At 43.4% G+C, this 21,222-nt stretch overlaps 1 protein-coding gene across 2 annotated transcripts; it reads right to left on the bottom strand.

Moving 5' to 3' along the window:
- Positions 1-161: 161 nt before the first annotated feature.
- On the bottom strand, positions 162-14,984 carry LOC121608381 (FYVE, RhoGEF and PH domain-containing protein 6-like). Of its 2 annotated transcripts, none has more exons than XM_041939640.1 (21): positions 14,660-14,984; positions 11,708-13,685; positions 9,294-9,432; positions 8,902-8,963; positions 8,406-8,436; positions 6,027-6,178; positions 4,816-4,972; positions 4,609-4,696; positions 4,031-4,081; positions 3,855-3,913; positions 3,677-3,748; positions 3,144-3,212; positions 2,755-2,838; positions 2,557-2,636; positions 2,304-2,406; positions 2,010-2,156; positions 1,686-1,791; positions 1,411-1,505; positions 1,201-1,326; positions 948-1,087; positions 162-858 (listed from the first exon to the last, which is right to left on the bottom strand). In XM_041939640.1, the coding sequence occupies exons 1-21, from the start codon at positions 14,670-14,672 to the stop codon at positions 822-824; spliced, it is 3,789 nt and encodes a 1,262-aa protein (XP_041795574.1). In that variant the 5' UTR covers positions 14,673-14,984; the 3' UTR covers positions 162-821. The 2 variants fall into 2 exon arrangements, with proteins under 2 accessions (XP_041795574.1, XP_041795573.1); XM_041939639.1 differs by having other exon boundaries at positions 8,902-8,969; positions 14,660-14,983.
- Positions 14,985-21,222: the final 6,238 nt, after the last annotated feature.

The following is a 21,222-nucleotide window of genomic DNA, read 5'->3' on the forward strand; positions in this document are numbered from 1 at the left end:
TTTTATCATGAAATGGATGTCTGATATTTCAATAAAAAATACTGTAGTAAAAATATGACTACTACTCAAAAAGCTCTTTAGTTACAGTAAAAGTAGTATTTATGTCATTTCTTGCCTATTTTCTATTAACCCCCCTTTGTACAGCTGACCACCACAAAAACGACAGCAAACCAAAATTTATTTCAGTGAAATTTGAGAACATTTAAATTTACAGTGCATTATATTTACACGTTATATGTGTGTAGAGATATAACCTATGTACAGCCATCTGAGTTACTTGAAATACACATTATGGTACAGTTATGTTCAAGCAGTGAATATTCCCGTGATACACTATTAAGTCTGTAAATTAGTGTGCACAGTGTGTGTTCTACAGCCTGTTTCACACCAGTGAAATAAAGTTCTTACTCCTAAGCAATACAAAACATCTGATTTGTTTCAACCTCTAAAATTATTTGGTAAATGTGGAACAAAATTTATGTCAGTATTCATTACAAATCTATTGATAACTAACACATCTGCGCTACGGAGATACAAGCAGGTTTTTAGGGAAAAAAAAACCTTAAAATGTGGCAAAATCAAAGTATAGCAGTCTAAAATAGCTACAGATGATTGCGGTGTGATTCTGCCACAACAGAGTGCTCCAAAAACAATGAAAAATTAACAACAGTATGTCTGATGAAGACAATAAAATATTTGGATTTTATTCCAGTGCAACTAACGGTGTCTCCAGATGCTTCATGCAGAATTCAGAGAGCACTGAGGTAAAACATTTTCAGGCAAGGGCCAAAAAGTGCAACTGAACACACTGTCAGCGGAGATTAAAGCACTGTGGCTTCTTTGAATGAGTCGATCCATCTGTTTAAAAAAAAAGAAAAAGATTATTATTAGTATAATTATTACTGTCATGATATACAACAACAAGTGGCTCTCTCTTTATGCTGTACCTCTGTGCTGTTTGGACGTCATCAGCTTTAAAAATGTAGTAAAGGGTGTTTTTGTGGTAGAGCTTAAACTGTGTCTTCTGCAAAGAATCAACTTTCAGCATAAACCCCAACAGGGGCTGACTCTCTAAGGCTGCGACATCCTGCATGAAGACACAATAAAAGATGGATGTTAGATGGATATGAACTCTTGAAACCGTCTGGGTGAATTATGACATGACGCTGAGCTTTTGTTGATGAAAGCAAGAGACCTTACCTCACTTGCAGCGTACGTGTATAGGACCTTGTCTTTGATGACGAACCACAGCCTCTTCCCCTGCTTCTTGTTGCCCTTTGACCTCTGCAGGTACCCACTCATGGAAGAGTCTGTGTTCGCTGACACCTGAAACAAGTAAAAACCCATCTGATGAGATATCAGGTCATTGTCGCCGCATCACAGCTCATGTCGATCGTGTGCTTGTGTCACCTCTTTGAGCGCCGCAGGTATCTTCTTCTGCTTCCTGGAGAAAGCAAAGGTAGCTCTGTTTCCAGGGGATACGGCTGCTGTCAGGGCTTGCTCACCTGATGAACAGAAATAAATGCGCAACATGCAGTTGTTTAAATGCAGAGAAAAAAACAGAGAATTCAAGGTGCCCGTGTCTTATCCACAGTGATGTCTCAGCCTAAGAAAACGTAAAAATATGAGGATGAGAGTGTGTTTGGATCAAAAGGCAAACAGTGCTGGATGGAAGCCAGACTCACTTTTCTGTTGCTGAAGAACAAGGAAACACTGGTCACACACTCTTGCCATTTGGTTCTTTAGGTATTCAAGACAGTGTTTGTTGGAGGAACAAGACTGGCACACCACCTGATGGGAGCATGAAATATGTTATTTTGTTCCTTATTTAAGATAATAAAAGAGAATAAAACCCAGTTGACAGTGATAATAAAAGTAAGATAGAATAAGGATGAAAATAAAAATAAAGAGAATGTATAACATGAGATGTAAAACAAAACAACAGAATTAAATAATAAAATATGGGTCAAATATGAGTAAAATCTGAACATTTTTTTTTGTCTCCTTACCTTCCCACATGCACGGCAGTGGTGTCGCCTCCATGTTAGGGTGAACTCACAGGTGCAGATCATACACATGGTGGTGCGTGGGTCCGGGATCCATATAGGGGCTTTCGATCCCAAAGGAGCACCATCACCACCATTACTCAGTTCAACCTATATATTTATATATATATAAACAGGATTTAACTGTCATTGCTCATACATACAGTATAAACTAGACCTGTATGTATCATCACTGTAACAGGCTCAGACACTGTAAAAAGGAAATGCAGGAGGTTCACTTTTAAGCTGTTATCTCACCTCTTCTAGCGGCTTGCCAGATATAAAACTGATCTTCTTCCTGGTGTAGTCATTGATCGCCGTGGAAATGGCCTCAAGCCATTCATCTCGTTCTGTGGCTGAACTGCAGAGAGAAGAAATGTGACTGCACACCTACACAGTATTCACAGACCTATGCACTTCAAGGAAAAACACTGGATACGTTATGAAATGACTTATGAAACAACACATGTTCTTAAATTAACAAGAGATGTCTTTTGTTTCTGATTATTACCTCGCTGAGAGAATGAAGGAGCGTTCCACACTCTCAATGTTCAGCTCATTCTGGTAGGCCTCTTGGCTCGGTTTGCTAACCTGTAATTATTTTCACCATGAGCTGTGATGGCAGTGTAGAACACATCTTGTGATAATATATACTGCATATATGTGAAAAGATGAAGAGTGTAGTGAAAATAAAGCGTGAGGCTCTCACCTTCATCCCAGCCAGAGACAGCATGTTGTTGAACTTGTACTGGCCCGACTGAACAGGAGTGGTGTACAGCAATGTGTCGTTAAACTAAAGGAGAAATGACAAAGAAGCATAATTTCATTTCTTTCCTTTTCAAAAGGTCTCTGATCTAGAGCGATCTTATGATCTTTACAGCAAAGCAGTCCTGTTAGATGCATGACTGTATAAAGCCTGAGTTACAAAAGGAAGCCAGATGAGCATCTCCTGGGATTTCACAGAACATATTTTGGACTAACTGAAGGTAGGACAGTCTGCAGGAAATTGGCTTAGGCAGATCACTGCAGTAATACTATAATTCAGTTATATAGGCCTGAGAGTGACAAAAAAGAAGGAAGAGACAGGTTTTACTGTACCAGGAAGAACATTCTGGGCTGCATGACCTTCCTGGACAGCTTCTTCAGGATCCCCTCTTTCAGAAAGATCTGGAGCACAGAAATGTCAAGAGAACACGCTAAGTCACGTTTGTTGTTTTGCTTGTTTTGTGGTGCGTGATGGGTATTGTCTGACTCGAACTGTCATTCTGAAAATGAAGCAAATCTGTTGCAATAGTTCTTGCAAAACTGGATTTCATCATAATGACAAGAAGCTTTAAATTTCATGACTAACAAATAAGGCAACTGATTATTGTATCAACTGTCATAAACTCCTAAATCAATTTTATTAATTGATGTTTCAGCTTCATTTTATACCTTGAGAACCTTTTATTTTGTCAGCAGCTACTTCCAAGGTCAAGCCTGAAATCTTTTACGTCAACATGGACAAAAGTTTTTTCAAATTGAAAAGGAAATTTACTGCTACTCCACAATAACTGGGCGAACTCCATCTGCTGAGAAGATCAGGTGCTACAATCGAAGGCTGCAACAGTGAGATTGTGTTGTGGTCTTACCCGCCCAGGTTGGACTATCTCACGGTGGCCATTCAGACTGCACTGCACCTGGATCAGCTTCTGGAAGTTATCCTGAGACAAAAAAAAAAAAAAAAGGACATCAGCAACGTGCATGGAGCATTTTATTAACATGCTAATGGGAGACAGAGTGAATGCCTGATTTCTTGTTGGCTCTCACCCCTTGTTTCATGATGTCGTTGGCATGATTGGCCACCTCTTTCACTAGTGCAAGGGCAGCTAAGTGGATAAAAATGTGACAAGGTCACATGTGTGACAGACAGCATTTTCATTCCACTGACACCATCAGGTGGGTTCACAGTATAAAGATGCAGTGTAAAAAAGCCCTCGGTTTACCTTGTGTGTCCTTGTAATCGTTTGAGTCTTCAGACAGGTTTTTCAGATAGTCTGAAATGCAAATTACAAACATTTAAGAGTCAGGATCAACAGTCGAAGTGAAAGCCAGTCTGCACACTGGGCTACAAGTGCTCAGCACTGTGCAGTACATTCCTGGAAGGTAATCTGAAATTAAAATCCTGGATAAAAAAGTCTGCAGGTGCTTACATAATACAATTATACAAGAGTGACGCCAGGAACATTCTTCACATTTCGGTACTGAGGGATCGGCCCTGACCCATTAGATTCATGAAACACTAAGCTCACTCATGTTAGAGCTTGTGTTATGTCACCAAATCTGATTTGGGCTGCACTTCAAAAATCTTATTATATGAGGATTGAAGGAGCAAAAGAGAAATTCCAAACGATCTTTGTCCTTATGGACAGCAGAGGGCAGCATGAGGCCTATGATGAGACACGACAGGTTGGTCAAACATGCAAAGTTTAGGAGCCCTTAACTACAACTTACAGATACTGGGTCAAGAAATTAAACTGACTACGAACGTGATGCTGTGAAAATGACTCGTATGTATTTGTACCTGTGAGCAACAGCTGATACTGAGGAATCCTCTGAACAGGCTTCAGCAGGTAATGCTTCAGGGCCAAGTTAGCACAGCGTGGACTGGCCTTTACAAAAAAAAAAAAATGACAGCACATCCTCTACACATGAATAAACAACAAAACCTCACTGACCCAAAGGACACGCCCCCTCAGACAGAGAAAACAGGTCAAGCAAGCCTCATTACCTCAAACTCCCGTACCACTGCGCCGAACGCTAGGTTCCTCTTGCTCTGCTCTTCCAGTAGAGCCACATTCTTGTCAAACTCGCGGATGTATGTGGAGTACATCTTCAGATAGGGCCCTTTCTTCAGGAAGATGTCCGCTAGCTGCGCATTCTCATCCCTGCACACAGAAAAACATAGAGTTAGATAAACCTCCTTCAGAACGGATGTGTAACCTACAGGAAAACAGGTTTACAGACTGGTGACAGTGGTGACACTGGGTAGCTTTTCCAGTCACTCTAGACTGTGGGAAACAAGTGGGCCATAGTTTCTCTTATAAAGGAATAAAACCTTAATCAATGCCATCACAACAAGACAGTAAAACAGAAAACCTCTCTCCCTCAGGGTTCACACTCTGACCATAGTTTAGTTACTTCACCTTATTCATCTATGTGGTGTAAGTCAATACAGTAAATCAAAATGTGATGTGTACTAGAGCTGCAACCATTAACTGATTAGTTGCCAATTATTAAATTATTGGTAAAGTCTAAATTCTCTGATTCCAGCTTCTTACATGTGAATATTTCCTGGTTTCTTTACTCCTCAGTGACAGTAAACTGAATCTCTCTGAGTTGTGGACAAAACGATACATTTGAGGATGTCATCTTGAGCTTTGGGAAACACTGACTGAAGTTTCTGACCGATTGATCGAGAAAATAGTTAAAGATTAACCGACAAAAATAAATGTTAGTTGCAGCCCTAATGTGAACTGTATGTGTTACATCTGCAAAACCAGATGTTTTCAGAAATGTGGTTTTCAAGTACACACTACAGGGCCAAAAGTATGTGGACACCTGAACAGTTTACCCATACGTGATTGCTGAACATCGAATTTCCTAACTGTGAATGTTAATATGCTACTATAACACCCTCCACCCTTCTATGAAGACTTTGGAAGCTGGCTGCAGGGACTTTCTTCCATTCTGGCACAACAGCATTAGTGAAGCTGGCCACTAATGTTTGGCAATAAGGCCTGGCTCATGTCCTTTGACCCAGTTTGTGCCAAAAGTGCTGAACAGGGTTGAGGTCACAGTTCTGTGCGGGCCAGTAAAGTTCTTTGACTCCAGTGGCCTCAAAAATATTGTGAAAGGGTCCCTACACACATTTGGCCATATATTAATGGTGCATAATTGCTCATTGAGTCAGTCACAATGAATGTAATGAATGCGTTGTACCATTTAGCCACTCTCTGCCTCAGCTCTCTGAGCAGGTCTTGATTGAGTTCGTAGAGCTGCGGGAGGTAGTACAGGATCTGGTTGAGGAGCCGCTCCTCAATCACAGGCTTCCCACTCTGACGAGACGCTTTGGACACCGCATCACGGAAGTCCTGTGGGTCAGATCAGGAGAGCGACAAAGAGTCAGATGGTCAAATACAGGAACTTAGAGACAGAGGGGAAAACCTGGAGTGTGTCAAATGAGGTATTCACTAAACTGTTTTGTCCTCTTGAAAATGCATACGATAGGGTCACGATGGTGATCCAGTATTGAATCTCAATGAGGCTGGGCTAGAACATACAGGTCATGTATCATGGTTCCAAAAACAGAACTACAAATTAGAAAGCTCCAGGAAGCTCTAAGGCACATTGTCCCTTTAAGTATAAAAGATAAAGTCAGAAAAATACTGCTGACCCATGACCTACACACACACCTGACTCGCATTAAGCATTCTTAATTTTCCAGGATACTGTGAATCAGGACTAAAAAAAAGCAAAAAAAAAAAAAAAAAAGAGCCAGAGGGTGCAGTTTCTGCTTCTCTTTCTGATGATGTCGAGGTTTCTTTGTGGTTTAAGGGGACACATGGCAAATAAAACTGCTTGCAGACTCAGCAGCCAGTTGAGAGCTCCTGTGGTTAACATGCGTGATGTGGTCCTACTACAACAGCTGAGTTCGAGGGAGGAGCGTCATGTGGAAAAGGATTCGGAAGGGAATTCAGAAGAAATATGGCTGTTTCATGAGATAAGAAAAAGCTGTTTTATTTAGCTGGAAAGTTGACATTTTGGACAGAGTGAATTTTCACCTGACAGAATCAGTAAACAGGGCATAAAACAAGCACTTCTAAAAACACGACTGAACGGATAACTCAGATAAAAACACAGAACAAATGGCGCGTTATGTTATCATCGATCACTTGGTGGAAAGCTGGCTGAGTGCCTGGTGGAGATGAAGAAAGAGCAAACACTAAGTCACCTCAACATTCGTTTAAACATGTTATGACTGTTTCTCATTACTGGACTCCATTCCTCTACAGTCTATAGAGACCCAAGCACATCCTGTCTGTGCTCTGCAGTGAGGAGTCATTGTTTATGACTCAGTACTACTACAATCTTATTTCGTGGCCTTTTTCTCCCCAAAACATCTGCTCATATGACCGTACTCATCCTTTCTTGTGAAAATGAAGAAGCAGAAAAACAACAGCTCATGAAAAAGGACCAAGTATAGGACTTGGACTGTGAACACAGGCTCACATAGGACTCAGTTAAGGCATCAATATGCTCCAATAGTGCCTGTTGACTGGTTGAATACTGTATGGAACTTTTCTGACTGCAGGGCTGCATCTGCAAATGCCTGTAAAGGTGGAGGCACACTTGAAAAGACCTAATTTTTACATGTCGTCCAACTACGTCTGATGGTTGTTCTGACCGGACACACTTGATGGTGGAGTTTAAAGCCTGCCGTCAGAGGAGGGAGATATGTTATCGCTTCAAGTTGGGGGTTAACAGCTCACACTTTTGGGTAACCATTGCAGGATATCATCAAGTGTTGCACTCAGCTGTACACAGCAAAAGTGTCAAAAATTGCTGTTTATAAAGAATGAAAGCCGAGTCTGAGAGAAGTTAAAATCCTGCTTTCTATGCACACCCAGCTAATTGCTGCATGAGGTGGGTGTAAACGCCAGATTGTTGGTTTCATACATACAGATACAGAAATTGTTGCACGCAGCCTCCACAATTCCAACTTTAACTTTCCAAAAGTTAAGATATTTGTAACTTTTAAATGGGGTTTTGCTCCTTGTACATTTATGTCACAGGCAGTGGATTCAAATGTAAATAGTTTCACCTTTACGATTATAAGAGAGGATGATTAGGTCGGTTAGAGTTAGAGTTACACTGGTCAGATAGTAGATACAAATACAATTATAGGGTGTGTTTTCTAAAAATTCTCAAACATATTTTGACGGAAGTACAGCAAAGAAACTAGATCATCATATAATTTTCACCTCACGGATTGAATTTCTCAAAACACCACGAGGAGAAAACAGTGAAATCCAGACAAGCGTCGTGTTACCGTCAGATCACACTACTACTCAAAGTCTGGGGAAAACCGAGAGGAATGTGAGGCGTGCGGGCGAGACTGTGGGGAGTCTGGTCTACGCACAGTCTTATCCTGCACGGGGTGTGCCCCAGCGGCTCGCGTAATCAAACACATATGGAGAATGTGGGCTCAGACAGTAGACTAGCGCTAGATACAACGTACACAGAATAACACCAGCTTATCACAGCAAACATGGAGCTTGTTTTCGTGTGCAGCAAAGGGTGATGTGTGGGAGTACTTACAACATGAAGCAACTTCAGGACATCAACAAACCTGGGAGGACAAAGCATTACAGACGTTACAGAGGTGGAGGTGGAGTTAGTCACTTCACCCATGTATTTTCTCACTTAAGTCTAATGGCAACCATGCTGATAAATGTGGTTTTATTTGCCGAGGTTTTGAGATATACGGTGGTGTTGAATGGACTTTTGTCTGTGATGGTCACAGCATGAAAACATATTACAGTTTTAAAATTCAACAGCCAAGCAGACCTTGCTGTGTTCTCACTTTTTTTACCAGAGAAAACAGTCCCTGTGAAACCTGACAGGGGCGTATGTGGATTAACCAAAGTAACGGGACACCGTTTCAAGGATGAGATTCAATGTTGGGAGCAACACAAATAACGTTCCTTTCAACTCAGATGAACTCGAGCGGAGGTAGATATCTCAGAACCAGGGGAAACAAAGCCAAAACTATGGATGCTTGTAGAATTTGACTGAAAGACGAATTAAGACTTACACTCTCTCAGAGCTCATAATTTCTGTGGCGATGTGGTGAATCTTGCTCTTCTTCTGTCCGCTCTGTGTCTAACAAAGAACCACAGATCAGAATTAAGAAGCAGTGTGTTAAATCACTGTGTCAATCCCGTCTGCTCAAACAAAACCACTCACAGCGGATACACACTGTGCTTCTTTATGTATTTATGCAGAATTCTTACTACCTACTGCATGTAGCTGATATACATGAGGTCAATAATAAAGAGTTAAAGTGTCAAAAGGAAGAAAAGTTCTTCCCCATGTGACCAAGAAAAAACCTCTGAAAGGATGCAAAGAACAAACCCTGTGAGATGACTCCAGGAAGTATTTCTGATCACTTCCAGGGTCATAAATCAAACAGGTCCTGCTGCTCACCGGACTCTCCTCTCGCTGCTCAGGGTCTCCTTTACTCGAGATGGAGCTGCTGTCGTCCTCCTCATCAGAGGTGTTGGCCAAGATGTCATCATCTGAGGGGCCGTCATCCAGGGGTGCCACCTCGTCATCGACAGAGCTCCTGTCAAAGAGGCAGGATGTTGGAGTCAGAAGAGAATAGAGGCAGATGCCAGAGCCTGAACACACTGTAAAGGTGTTTTGGACACACATAAGCAGCTGCAGGCATCAATCAAAAACCCTGTGAATGCAGCACCCGATGACACACCTTTAGTCATTCACATGCTGCATGATTTGTACAAAAAGCACAAAAAAATGAGGATGTTTTTTTTTATAGAAGAGGGCAAAAGAGATGAGGTTTGAAATAAAAACACCTGCGTCAGCATCTAATCAGGGGGAGAGTGTCTTTCTGAAAAGAAAATACGTCAGTCCAGCAGCATTCGAACATTTCCTGCTCTGATCTAGTGGGAGTCATAAAAAAAGAACACACAGGAAACAGAGTACTTGACACAACCGGAAAAGACATTTGGTGATAATCATCGGCACTGTCACATAACACTAGCCTTGGGTCCAGCTGCCTGCATCGAGTCGCAGAGCTGCAGTTTGGCTAAATGATGCCATGTCCAATAGAAACAGAACCGCTGGCCAAACCGGACACAAATCATCACACACTTTGCTGATCTGACCTTGCAGCGTTGCAATGACTACATGTGAATTGTGGAAGAAAACTGCACCAAAGAGAAACTTAGAATCTAAAATGCCGCAATTCCCTGAGGGAGCGCTACATGTGAAACAGCAGCACCTCCCTGAACAAAAATGCACAAAAAGAAATGGGCCAATGCTCAGCAGCACACCCAGCAAGCTGGAGTCTTACACTGCGTGGCAGGTTTACGATAACTGCTGCATTTAACTGTGACTGGTCTCTGTTTGTGAGCCGCTCGGCGTGTTTCTGAGCATGTGACTGTTGCAGAGTGCGATCTACACGGGGGTGACACACTAAGCTGTGCAGTACAGTTACACAAACCGTAATCCTATTTTTCCAACTGACTTCTGCTCACTGGCCACTAACAAGACAACATGCTTAGCATAAAAGGATAATTACAAACGATACATAAACATAATAAAAGTTTAACTGAGCTAATTAAGAACCAGGCTGGCTGTTCTAGACAAACTTTTAAAGGATGGGTTCACCCAAATAACTTATATAATGTATAATGTTTTCTGCTGGAAAGACACACTGCTGCTCTAAGAACAGCACAAATTGAATCCTATCGCCTCCATTGTATTTCAGTGGAGGTAAAAATCTCAGCGTATTGCGATTGTGTATCTCAAAACCTGAGCACTGAACACAATCTGCATAACAAGATAACAACAGACTTTTGGGCTGAATGATTTTACTGTGATCACTTTGACAGATATTGCAATATGAGTCATGATTTTAGTGTGATTAATAATATTTGTGTTTCATTTTCATTGAAAATTTCAAAAAATGATGTGATTATTGATGAGGTCAATACCAAACAACCATGCTCCCTTCTGACTGGCACTTGGAGTTTACATGTGTTTTTTTACGGCTGCCACGCTGCAGCGTACTGCTGACAAACACCATGACACCCTGTAGGCTCTGCGTTTATTGACAGACATTTTGAACTAAACTCACACACTCTTGCCGTCTTAGCCAATGGTTGGCTGGTGTAAGTGTTGCCTCTGATAATAGTGTACAGTTTGAAGTATACGTTTCAAAAGGTTATGAGCAATCTAAATCATTAAGCCTGGCAACACTCCATCAACACCTTGTGTAAGCACGTGCGCCACCATACTTGTCAAACTCCTCTGACAGGAATCTGTAACAAAAGACGCAAAGACAATGGGACCTGCTTCTCTGACATGTTCCCCTTTTACAAATGACTGGCCAATCAGAGGCAGAGTAGGGCGGGTCTTGACTTTGCCATCCTGGGCTAAAAAAAAAAAAAAAAAGTATATTGCATGCAGTGAGGTAGTAAAAGTAGTTCCAGGTGAAAGTAGTTCTAGATTTTAAAAATAAAGTAAAAATAAAAGTAAAACTACACATGATTTACTTGAAATTAAAAATGAAATGATAAAAAAAACTGATGACAAGCACTATATGCAAATGTCGATTAATGTGGAAGAAGGTTAAGGGAATGGAAACACAACAACAACACAAAAACTGATCTGCAATTACATTAGCAGGACAGGATGAAGAGTCACTCTATATTTAACTCGATCTTTTGCAGAAAAATTAGCCTCAGGTAGTTTCCTGCATCTCTTTCAGGAAACAAGGGCAATCACCTAAAGTCTAACAGATTCACAGGATGAAGATCAGGATGGAAGGTAATGAGAGAAACTCAGGGACAGAAGTGAAAGCCATCATGATCTACCTCTCACAGCCTGTTGGTGTCTGACACTGTTGTCGTCCAGTGTTTTTCTCAAAGGACATATATGGCTCCTGCTCCTCATAAATGTCCTCATCATGATACACTGGGCCCTGCCAGGCTGTCGGCTGCGAGAAGGAGGCCTGAGGGGGTGTAACGGCCCTTCCCACGTGCACGTTCATGTAGTCTGGTATCTCCTCATAGTGAGGGACGTTCTCGTAGTCACCAGCTTCTTCTCTTCCAGGTGAAAACTCCTCTCCGTCCACGCTTTGCTCTACTCCAATCAGCGGGCAGGAGAGTTTCCGTTCGGCCCTGAGATGCTGACGGCCGTCTTTGTCCCCGTCCACGCTTTGTTTGTCGTCGCTGGCAGTGCGGTCCGGGCTCTGGCCTCCTTTTACTCTCAGCTTGGGAAGCATCTTCACGGAGAGCTTCAAGTCCAGCAGTTTCAAGAAGGAGTTCCTCTTCTGTCCGTCGGAGCGAATGAGGTCGGCACCAGAGAACGACTTGGCTCTCTGTTTGCCCAGGCTGGACCGAGAGGGCTCGACGGCTCCGGCTGTAAAGAGGTTTGGGCTTGTTTTGTTGTCTGGAGGAGAAGGCAGCTCCCTCATTACTCTCTCCCTCAACACGCAGTCTTCTATAGGGAGGACCTGCTTTTTCTCATCATCCTCTAATTTCTCTGTTTCTGTCTCCTCAGAGGACTCGTTCTTCTGCATCCACACCGTCGGGCTGCTGCGCCTGTGGGGCTTCTTCGGAGCTACCTTGACCAGCACATCCTCCGCCGTCACAGCAATGGCAGGAGGCCGGCTGAGCTCCGCTGCATTGAGCGAGCTGCTAGAAGGAGGACTGAAGTCAGTGTAGACTGCCTCCTGATCATGCGCCCCTTCCTTCTCCACCTCTTCGTCCTCCTTGTCAACCGATACCTCCATCTCATAGCTGCTGCTGTCCCAACCCAGGTCTTCCTCCTCCACATCCTCTGGGAGCGTCTGAGGAGCAGAGGTCGCTGCTTTCTCAGGTGCAGAGAGAAAAGGCTTTTTCCTGGGCGGAGGGGCTGGCATAGCGCAGGCCTTTCTCGCAGACAGAAATATTGGCGGCTTGTTTTCAACAGGTACACTGACACACGGTGACAAGCCGCACTTCCCCTCTGACGACACCTTCACCTCTTTGACGTCCACATCCCTCCCTTCCTGGCTAATAATCTCTTCCCTCTCCTTCTCCACCTTTTCCTGGCGGGTCAGCACGGCCATCCTGGGTTTCCGTGGTACAGGGACGGGGACGGGCTTCCTAGGGGTTGCTGGGACTGGTTTGGGTTGGGGCACACAAGACATCTGCTCCGAGCCAAGAGCATCTTCCTCTGGTCCTCGCCCAGGTGCACTGTGAAGTATTACGTTGCCATTTGCCTCATCGCTCCATGTTCTGTGAGGAAGGGACGGTCTAACAGTCACTGGATTGACGTCTGTGTTGAGATTTTTGTCTAAGGTGAATGTTTCTTGCAGAGGCTTATGGCTCGTGAGGTGAGTATTGGTGGAAGAAGTGATGATTTTCTCTCCACTGTTATCCACAGTACCTCGAGATGTGGGAAGGAGCTTTCTGTTTTGCTCAGTTTTACCTTTGTGCAGCGTTTTCAAGTCTGAGTTCCTGACGCACATGCAGTTTTCAAGGCTACACAGACAAATAGGAATAATATAATCCCAATCTGGCTTTTTGTTCTCTTGCTGTATTCCATTTTGGGAATTAAGAAGACCTTCGGTCCGCGGGGTTTCTGCTACAGATGTTTGGTGCAGGCTCTTTGAAGCCAGTGGTTTGGATTCCACAGCAGTGGTGAGTTTGGAGAGGCAAGGTTTGGGGGCCAATACTGGTTTGGCCCTCCTCGGCGTGCCAGGAGACGGGAGCGAGAGGATGTCTCTTCTGGGTGTTGAGGGAGACAGCCCTGGCCTCTGCGGCTGGGCCAGCTTTGGTTTCGGGGCCACAGGTGGCTTGTGCATACCTGAGGAGAGGAAAACAAAAGACATGCACGTTACATTTTGAGTAAAGTTATCTCCTCTGAATCAAAACAAAATCTGAAACACAGCAAAGAGATTATGAGTACGGATCCAGATGTCGTACGACAGATGTTACCCCGATGAGGGTTCACTCTTTAGCTCTGTAGCACTGATCCTAACCTAGTGACAGCTTAGTTTAAATGACTGCAAAGTGCTAAACCCTGCCGGGGGCTCAGATATCACATGTTAGTGGCGTTTGTTTGCCACTCCACACAGCAGCACAGTAATCCGGCTAATGGCCCATGTCAACAGGCAGAGGAGGAGGAGCAGATGGGAGATGAAGAGGGGGAGAGAAACAAAGGAGGGGGTGCAGGGACTGGAGGAGAGTCACGCTAACTGGTACATCTGGCAGAACTGGTGTCCTAAAAGCTTCTGTGGCGTCCTCAACAGTGAGATGCTGGCAGGAAGGGATGTTGTTATTTTTCCCGTCAGCAAATCACATATTTCCTTCTCCGGCGAGCCACAGTATGACTCTCAACAAATCTACAAAAACACTCTGGGCAAGTTTTATTTGGATGTTCTGGGCAAAATCATCCACTTTTTGACAGGCAAGGAAATGAGTGAGATGTGCTGTATATATGAGTGACACACAAGTGAAAGGACTGGAGATATTCCACCTCACATACTATAACGCTTTTCTAAAAATCACATGATTACCAGTCACTTACCTGCACAAACACACAGTTTTATCTGCTCTGTTATAAACTCACTTTAATTCTAAAAAGCACAACAAGAGGCTGAGAGCTGAAAATTAGCCAACAGTAAATACTCTACATCTGCTGCATCGCTTCTCCCTGTGTAAAAATGTTATCTGACCCTATAAATTGATACAAAAAAAGATCCTTGAATTTCCTGATTTGTAGTTCTCAGCAGCGGCCGCGCAGCCACAATCAACGAGCAACAAGTTTCGGCCACTTACCTGAGCTCATCATCGCTTCATTCGCTTCGTTTCTCTTCTGTCAACTCGTGTGGATCACTGCAGCGGGAACAGATCATCCGCTGTGTCCGGGAACATCGCAAGAAAATCGATCCACAAGAAGTTATCTGCCAAAAATCACCATTTTCTGCGCTTTTTAGTCGGAGCGGCGCATGTAGTCCTGCGGCGCAGAGTTCATTCTCACTGGAGCCTCACTGGCTGCCTGCCAGCGGTCTGACCCACTGAGCTTCCTTTTTGTTTCTGTTAACAGTCCGCTAGGGGTCCCCAGGAGCCACCAGAGTCCATCAAAACAAAAGGTTGGTGACTGAAGGATAAATGACCGTAACATTAAGCCATAAGAGAGGAAATCCTGACTGCCTTCATGGCAGGTTGTTGTTGTATAAACCACAATCTGCTTCCCATCAGATCAACATTTCTACCTTCTGTAGACTTAATGATTGCTCATCATTATGCAGGAATTTTCCAGTGCCACACGCACATATCTTTCCACATACATCATCATCATTGCTAATATTAACGCCACTGCTGTGACTAAGAAGCCAGAAATATGAATGGGCGCCAACTGATACTTTGTCAGCTGTATTTGATGCTCAGTGGAGGAAGTAAAACTAAAAAAAAATAAAGCATTATTCATCGGTGGTGCTTTCATCATGCTGTGACTTGGTCACCGGGTTGATTAGTCAGTCATTCTTACAGGCAATGGTTTGTTTTATGTCCGCAAGCGTCATTTTTCTGCTCCCTGTGTCGACCAGAACAACGCTGAGAAAGATGTTTTTAATCTCAATGAGACTTAAATGGAGGTTAAAGAAAAAAGGAAACAGCACTGGATGGTGGTGGTGTTTTTATTAAATCTGCTCATACTTCTTCCTCTCTTGGATGTTTACATATGATGAAAAGCCCACTTTACTCAGAGAGCACTGAAGCTTCAGATTATCTCTGATGATAGATCTTCAGGCCTCTCAGTGTACTCCTTGAGGCCTAATGTTGAAGGGCATTTTGCATTTCAGTTACAGATTAGTTTTATCAGCGGTGCCAGCTGCATAGTCAGCAAATGAGGCGTCTGCACATTAACCTGAAGTTGATACAGCTTGGACTTTGTTTTTTTAATTCAGTGTGTGACAACAGGAACAACAGGAAGTGCTGGAGTCTTCTTTGGTTTGATATAAGTGTCTCTGCCTTGTTGGTGTGATTGCTCAGGAGCTTGATTGTTTTTTCTGTGCAGGAGGAAGACATTAGACAGGTAATTCACGTATCTTTAACGCAGGCAAGGTGATGAATATTAAGGAGAGCACAACGCATAAATTACAGAAAATGCGTGTTGTGAGCCGTCAAGCCACATTTCAGGAATTTGCAGGAATCAATGAAATGTTAAGTCAGTCACATACATCTCATTGGCTTTTTCCACTGAAGCAGGCGGCGTTATGTCATCTCCTCTTTTTAGGGCTGCATCTTGTGAGCTGTGAGCATCTGTGGCCGCTGGAGTATTCACTGTGTCACTGCAAGGAAAGGACAAAAAACTATGAACAGAGCCAAAGTAATAAACTTAATCAAATCAATTCTGTATGTCTGTCTTCTGACATGTGCTTCAAAAAGATCATTTTATTTAGTTCATTTGCTCTTTTCTCAGTTGTTTTAAGTTACATTTGCATTCACTCTGTATCACTGTTTAGTAATGAGAGTGAATTATAGTGATGATCAGCTTGTTACAGTAAATCAGATTCACACTGGTGAATGTGGTGCAGCGGTACCTGAACTTGTAGTCTGAAGGGAGGCTCAGACCTAATCTGTAGTCTCCCCTGGTTCTGGTGATTTGGTTTTGAAGGTCCCTGACTGAGAGGCTGTGGCCACTGAATACGTAGCCCACAAACAGCAGCTTCCCTCTGATGTACATCTGCCACATGAACAAGGAGAATAAACATTACATGTGTGAAAATAGAAAATAGTCACATCATTTGGTGCGTTTTTTAGATCGCAAAGACGTGATTTGCACAACCGTGTTGATTCTATCTTTTCACAACATAAGTCAGTCATGCAGTTATTTTTTGATTTCGCAATAGAGGAACCTACAGTGTGTGCTGCATGTATCATAACAGCCGCTCCTCCTGAGTTTCTGAGACCTTTTGGCCCAAAGCATTCGAGTGCAAGCATTTTTCACGTCATTATGATTCAAGTAATTGCTGTTTGATTTATGGGCTGACGGAGGGATTTTTCATTTTACAGCTAAAATCAGTGACTTTGGGCTAAAAATTAGAGCCACCTTTTGTAATTAAGAAGCATCATCCCTCACTGCCTGTCAGCCTACAGTACTTTTATAATAAATGTCTGGGTTTATTAGAAAGGACAGCACCTTACTACAGTCATCCTGGCACCATCCTCCCCTCCCCCCCATGCTATTGCCTCCTCTGCTTCAGGCAAGCGCTGCTGCTGCCACCCAGTGGAAGCCACGCAGACTCCAGCAGAGCCTGCAGTGAGGTTTACTGACCAGGACCATCCCAGGAGCAGCGCTATGCCGCTGCTGCAGCAGGATGTTCCCCACTCCACAGCTGGCCCTCTCTCTCGACATCTCGTACCTCACCAGGCGAAATGAATCTATCTGGCACTAGATTTGGAAAAAAAACATACAAAAACATTCCAGACATACAAAATGTGCAATAGCCTTCTGATTGTCTTTCGCTGAGTCTTTGTTTTATAGAGTGTGTTGTTTTTGTAGAATGTGAATCAACATGAAGAAGAATTTCTGCACGTTTAGTGTATTTGCTGATTATGTAAACTGGATGTTATTTTACCTACAGTGATACAACAAACAAGTGATGCACACCCTGTGAATCAGAGACTGTAATGACGCTTACATGCAGTATATAAGAGGGGGCCCAAATTATTGTATTTTATTATTGTGTTTCTATTATTTTCTCCGTGTGTTAGACAGCATTCACACCTGAGTACACGGCATGGTTCTGTGCTTGTTCCTCCTCTTGTAAAGCTGCTCCAGCACGTCGTGGTCGGGCGCTGCGTGCATGCTGACCGGCAGAGTCACGCACACCACCAGGATCTGATGACTGTGTGGAGGCTGGCCCATAACAAAGGCATTGTACTCCAGGTCCGTCACCGCTGGCATCAGTGTAGCGCTGCAGCAGCACCGCCTGCGTCCCCCCTCCCCCCGCAGGGCAGCTCTCAGCAGCGCAGGGCACACTGTCAGGGGGCCGGAGGGGGTGAACGACGGCGAGGCTGGACAGCGGGTGACAGCAGAGGGCTGCAAATCTGGACTGTTTGGAATAATCACTGACCTGGCAGGGAGGGGGTGACAGTGAAGCTGTCATTGTAAATATACTCTTGCTCTTATAAAACTGCAGTAAATGTCATTGTCTACACAATAACAGTTTCTAATGGTCCTGTCTGTCAGTAACACAAGGGCGTCGTACTCAAGCTCGATGTTCCCATGAATTTGAAGGGGTCCTATTTGAGTGACACGGGGCTCCTCCTTTGTCCGCTTCTTTGGTGTCCTGGAAACATACAAGCCAAAACAGTGAAACAGCCCTTTATTAGAGCTTACATAATGCAGCATACATCTGTGTGAGGTCTAGCAGAGCTCAGGCACTTGAAACTGATCAATAAACAGCGTCTTTCTGTCACTACTACAAAATCAATTACTGGCACCTGTTTCAGGATAGATAGATAGATAGATAGATAGATAGATAGATAGATAGATCGATAGATCGATAGATCGATAGATAGATCACCTTTTAAATTAATGTAGCAAACTTGTTTGCAAACAGTTATTAATCACAATTTGTAGTTGTGTCTCTGGCCAATATTCACTCTTTTAGCTCCATTTTTGGTCTTTACTAACTCCTAAGAGAAATATTTGACTTTTCAGCTACTAAATGCTTCAATATTTTCATCAGCTGCGTTTGTCTGCTGTTTGGTGCTGAGCAGGTAGTGTACAGTGGGTTTTTACAGCTTTTTCACTGAAAACAGCTGCCTGCTACGGCAAAACACTGTAAGAGTGCCTTGAGTGAACTAAAACAGGGCTGAACAACGAGCTGAAACTCTCTATGTAGCTCTGCAAAGCCGATGAGAGCAGATTTGAGTGATAATTCTTTGTAGGTTCATCACTACAAGCAAGCCCTGTCACTTAGTCTTAATGGTAAAAATATTGATAGCTGCTAAAAGTCCAGACCTTTATTTGTGATCTATGCTTGAAATATGGTCACACACCTATTTTGTTTCTACAGAAAAAAAAATAAGATAAGGAGTTTCAGATTCTTGCTGTTTAGGTCCTTCAGGTAAATTTGTCCGGGACAGTTATTGATGGTGAAATCAACAGTCTCCACCTAAACCTTTCACCCCCTACAGCTTATTAAGACACTGTTATTTATCTAAGTTATCACAATTTTCAATATAAAAGCTATTAACTGTTTAACCCTGCGACAACTCCATGCTCCCAGTTTGTAACACAGGCTACATTACATTAAATTGTTGAAGTGGCCTTGTGGACTTTGGTCAACGCTCTGGTCCGATGTGATGGTGTGAAGTGTGCACCTTGGCAGCCTGACGTAGGAGTCCAGCGGTGCTTCTGCTGGTGCCGACACATGTCTGTGCAGCTCCCGTAACTCTTTCCTGTCCTCCTCTGGCTGCACTGGCTCAGCATCAGCCCGCTCAGGTGGGTTCAGAGAGGGCAGAGCGGCTGACTGTACCTCTCTCCTCAGCCTGGTCCTCAGTGGGGCACCTGGCATCCGCTCCATGTCAGGACACCTGATCCCTGAAGGAGAGGAAGAGGTCGCTCAGAAATGCACACAGACAACGAGTGACACGAGTGACCGTGAACAAGATCCTCATGGAACTATTCAATAATGTTGAGTTTGCAAGATGAGGTGATACTGTAACTTTTTGCTTCACTGAACCACTCTAAATACCCTCAGTGTTACTTTTATTTGCACCACATACTGGAATAACTCAGAATACACAGTACATCACACCCACTGGTTGCATTCGAGAACATTCAGAAAAGCAGGGACAGCTGTGTTCGCAGGTAGGTACCAATGGCCACACGGTAATAATCCAGCCAGTCATCCAGGGTGTTTCGTACTCTCTGCTGAATCCTCTTCAGCTCCCTGCCAACATGCCCTCCTCTTCTCCACAGTGCTGACGGATCCTTTAGGCCCTCCACCTCTCTGACCATCTGGAGGACCTCCCGGGAACGCACAGACACCTGCCATCCATCATTACCCGCATGGTAGATTATATGATATAGAACAACGTAATGCATTTAGCAAGCTTTTTAATAGAAAGAACTTTTAGGGGAAGGTAAATTTATGACATAGATTTTACATGCTTTCCCGCCATAGTGATAGAAAGTCTCTTACAGGTGTTAGCTTTAGGTTTCTCTTGCTCTCCAGGACCATAGCAGGGGATTTTGTCTTCTCCGCCAGCAGGAGGTCTTGAGCAGCATCAGAGGTAAACTTTGTCTGCAAACAGGGCTGTCAACACACAGCAGACATTATAGATTAAAATTATTCATCATAAATCTACCACATTATAGTCATTTTCTTCTTAATCTTGATCTCACCGTTTGCTTTGATTGATTAACGTTAGACAGGGCAGAAAGAGAAAGTTGAACACTTTCATTGTTACACCTAAAGCTGAGCGTGGCTGAAGTACCGCTGAGCAGCCTCACACAGATTAGATCTGACAGCTGTTGGAGACAAAAACACACTTACAGGTTTCTTTAACACGAAAACAATCTTTAAACAATTATCATCAGAATCGTGAGCACTCATGAACTGTGGTGACTTCATCCATGGCCATCTAATCTGCACGCTATATAGACCTGTTATAAAACCTCTCTCAGCCCAGTCAGAGACGGTTAGTGTTCGTTCATCAGTAGGTCATGCGTCATACCCCTCATGCCCTGCTTTGTTGCCCCTAAATGTGACATTTCCCATATGCACATTTCATAATTATCTCACATGACAGGCTCACTCCAGATTCTTTAGTCCCTCTGACTGGCCCTGTCACTGAATATATGTCTTGTCTGGAGATTACCTCCAGCCTGTTCTTTGTGCAACATGCTGCCGAGCTGAAGCATAATAGTTTAGACAGTAACACATTGTGAAAAGAAATGCAAAGAGATGAAGAAAAGATTTCTTCTCCTTTCATATTAAAATTGTGCCACATGACTTATTGCACAAAGAAATTGGACATCATTTTACATAGGAGTGTAACAAGTTGTAGTAGTCTGAAATATCACTATTGTAGCTCCGTCGCTGCACCTGTATAACAATCTTCTCTCTCAGTGGGCGTCCTGTCTGCCAGCTCCACTCCTTTGTTATGTTCCCATGATGGTCACATATAAATCCACCGTCCTGGTCCCACACTGCTGTAATGGCAGAACTGGAGGAACAGGAATTGGAAGAATTACACAGCTGTCACATGCATGATCACAGACAGACGTTTAAAGGCATTCAGCATTTTGGAGAACACAAAAATTTTGCTTTCTTTGGGCGAGTGAGATGAGAACATCGACATCAGTCTCATGTCTGTGTGTT

This window comes from Chelmon rostratus, chromosome 6, assembly GCF_017976325.1.
Source record: "Chelmon rostratus isolate fCheRos1 chromosome 6, fCheRos1.pri, whole genome shotgun sequence".
Lineage (NCBI taxonomy): Eukaryota > Metazoa > Chordata > Actinopteri > Chaetodontiformes > Chaetodontidae > Chelmon > Chelmon rostratus.

Bases quoted from the DNA above. Each gene is read 5' to 3' on its own strand.
- LOC121608381 (XM_041939639.1), bottom strand. The intron at 8,970-9,293 runs GTGAGCAGCAGG...GTTCTTTGTTAG, and splicing joins AGCAGCGAGAGGAGAGTCCG to ACACAGAGCGGACAGAAGAA. The intron at 2,839-3,143 runs GTACAGTAAAAC...TTTCTCCTTTAG, and splicing joins AGCCCAGAATGTTCTTCCTG to TTTAACGACACATTGCTGTA.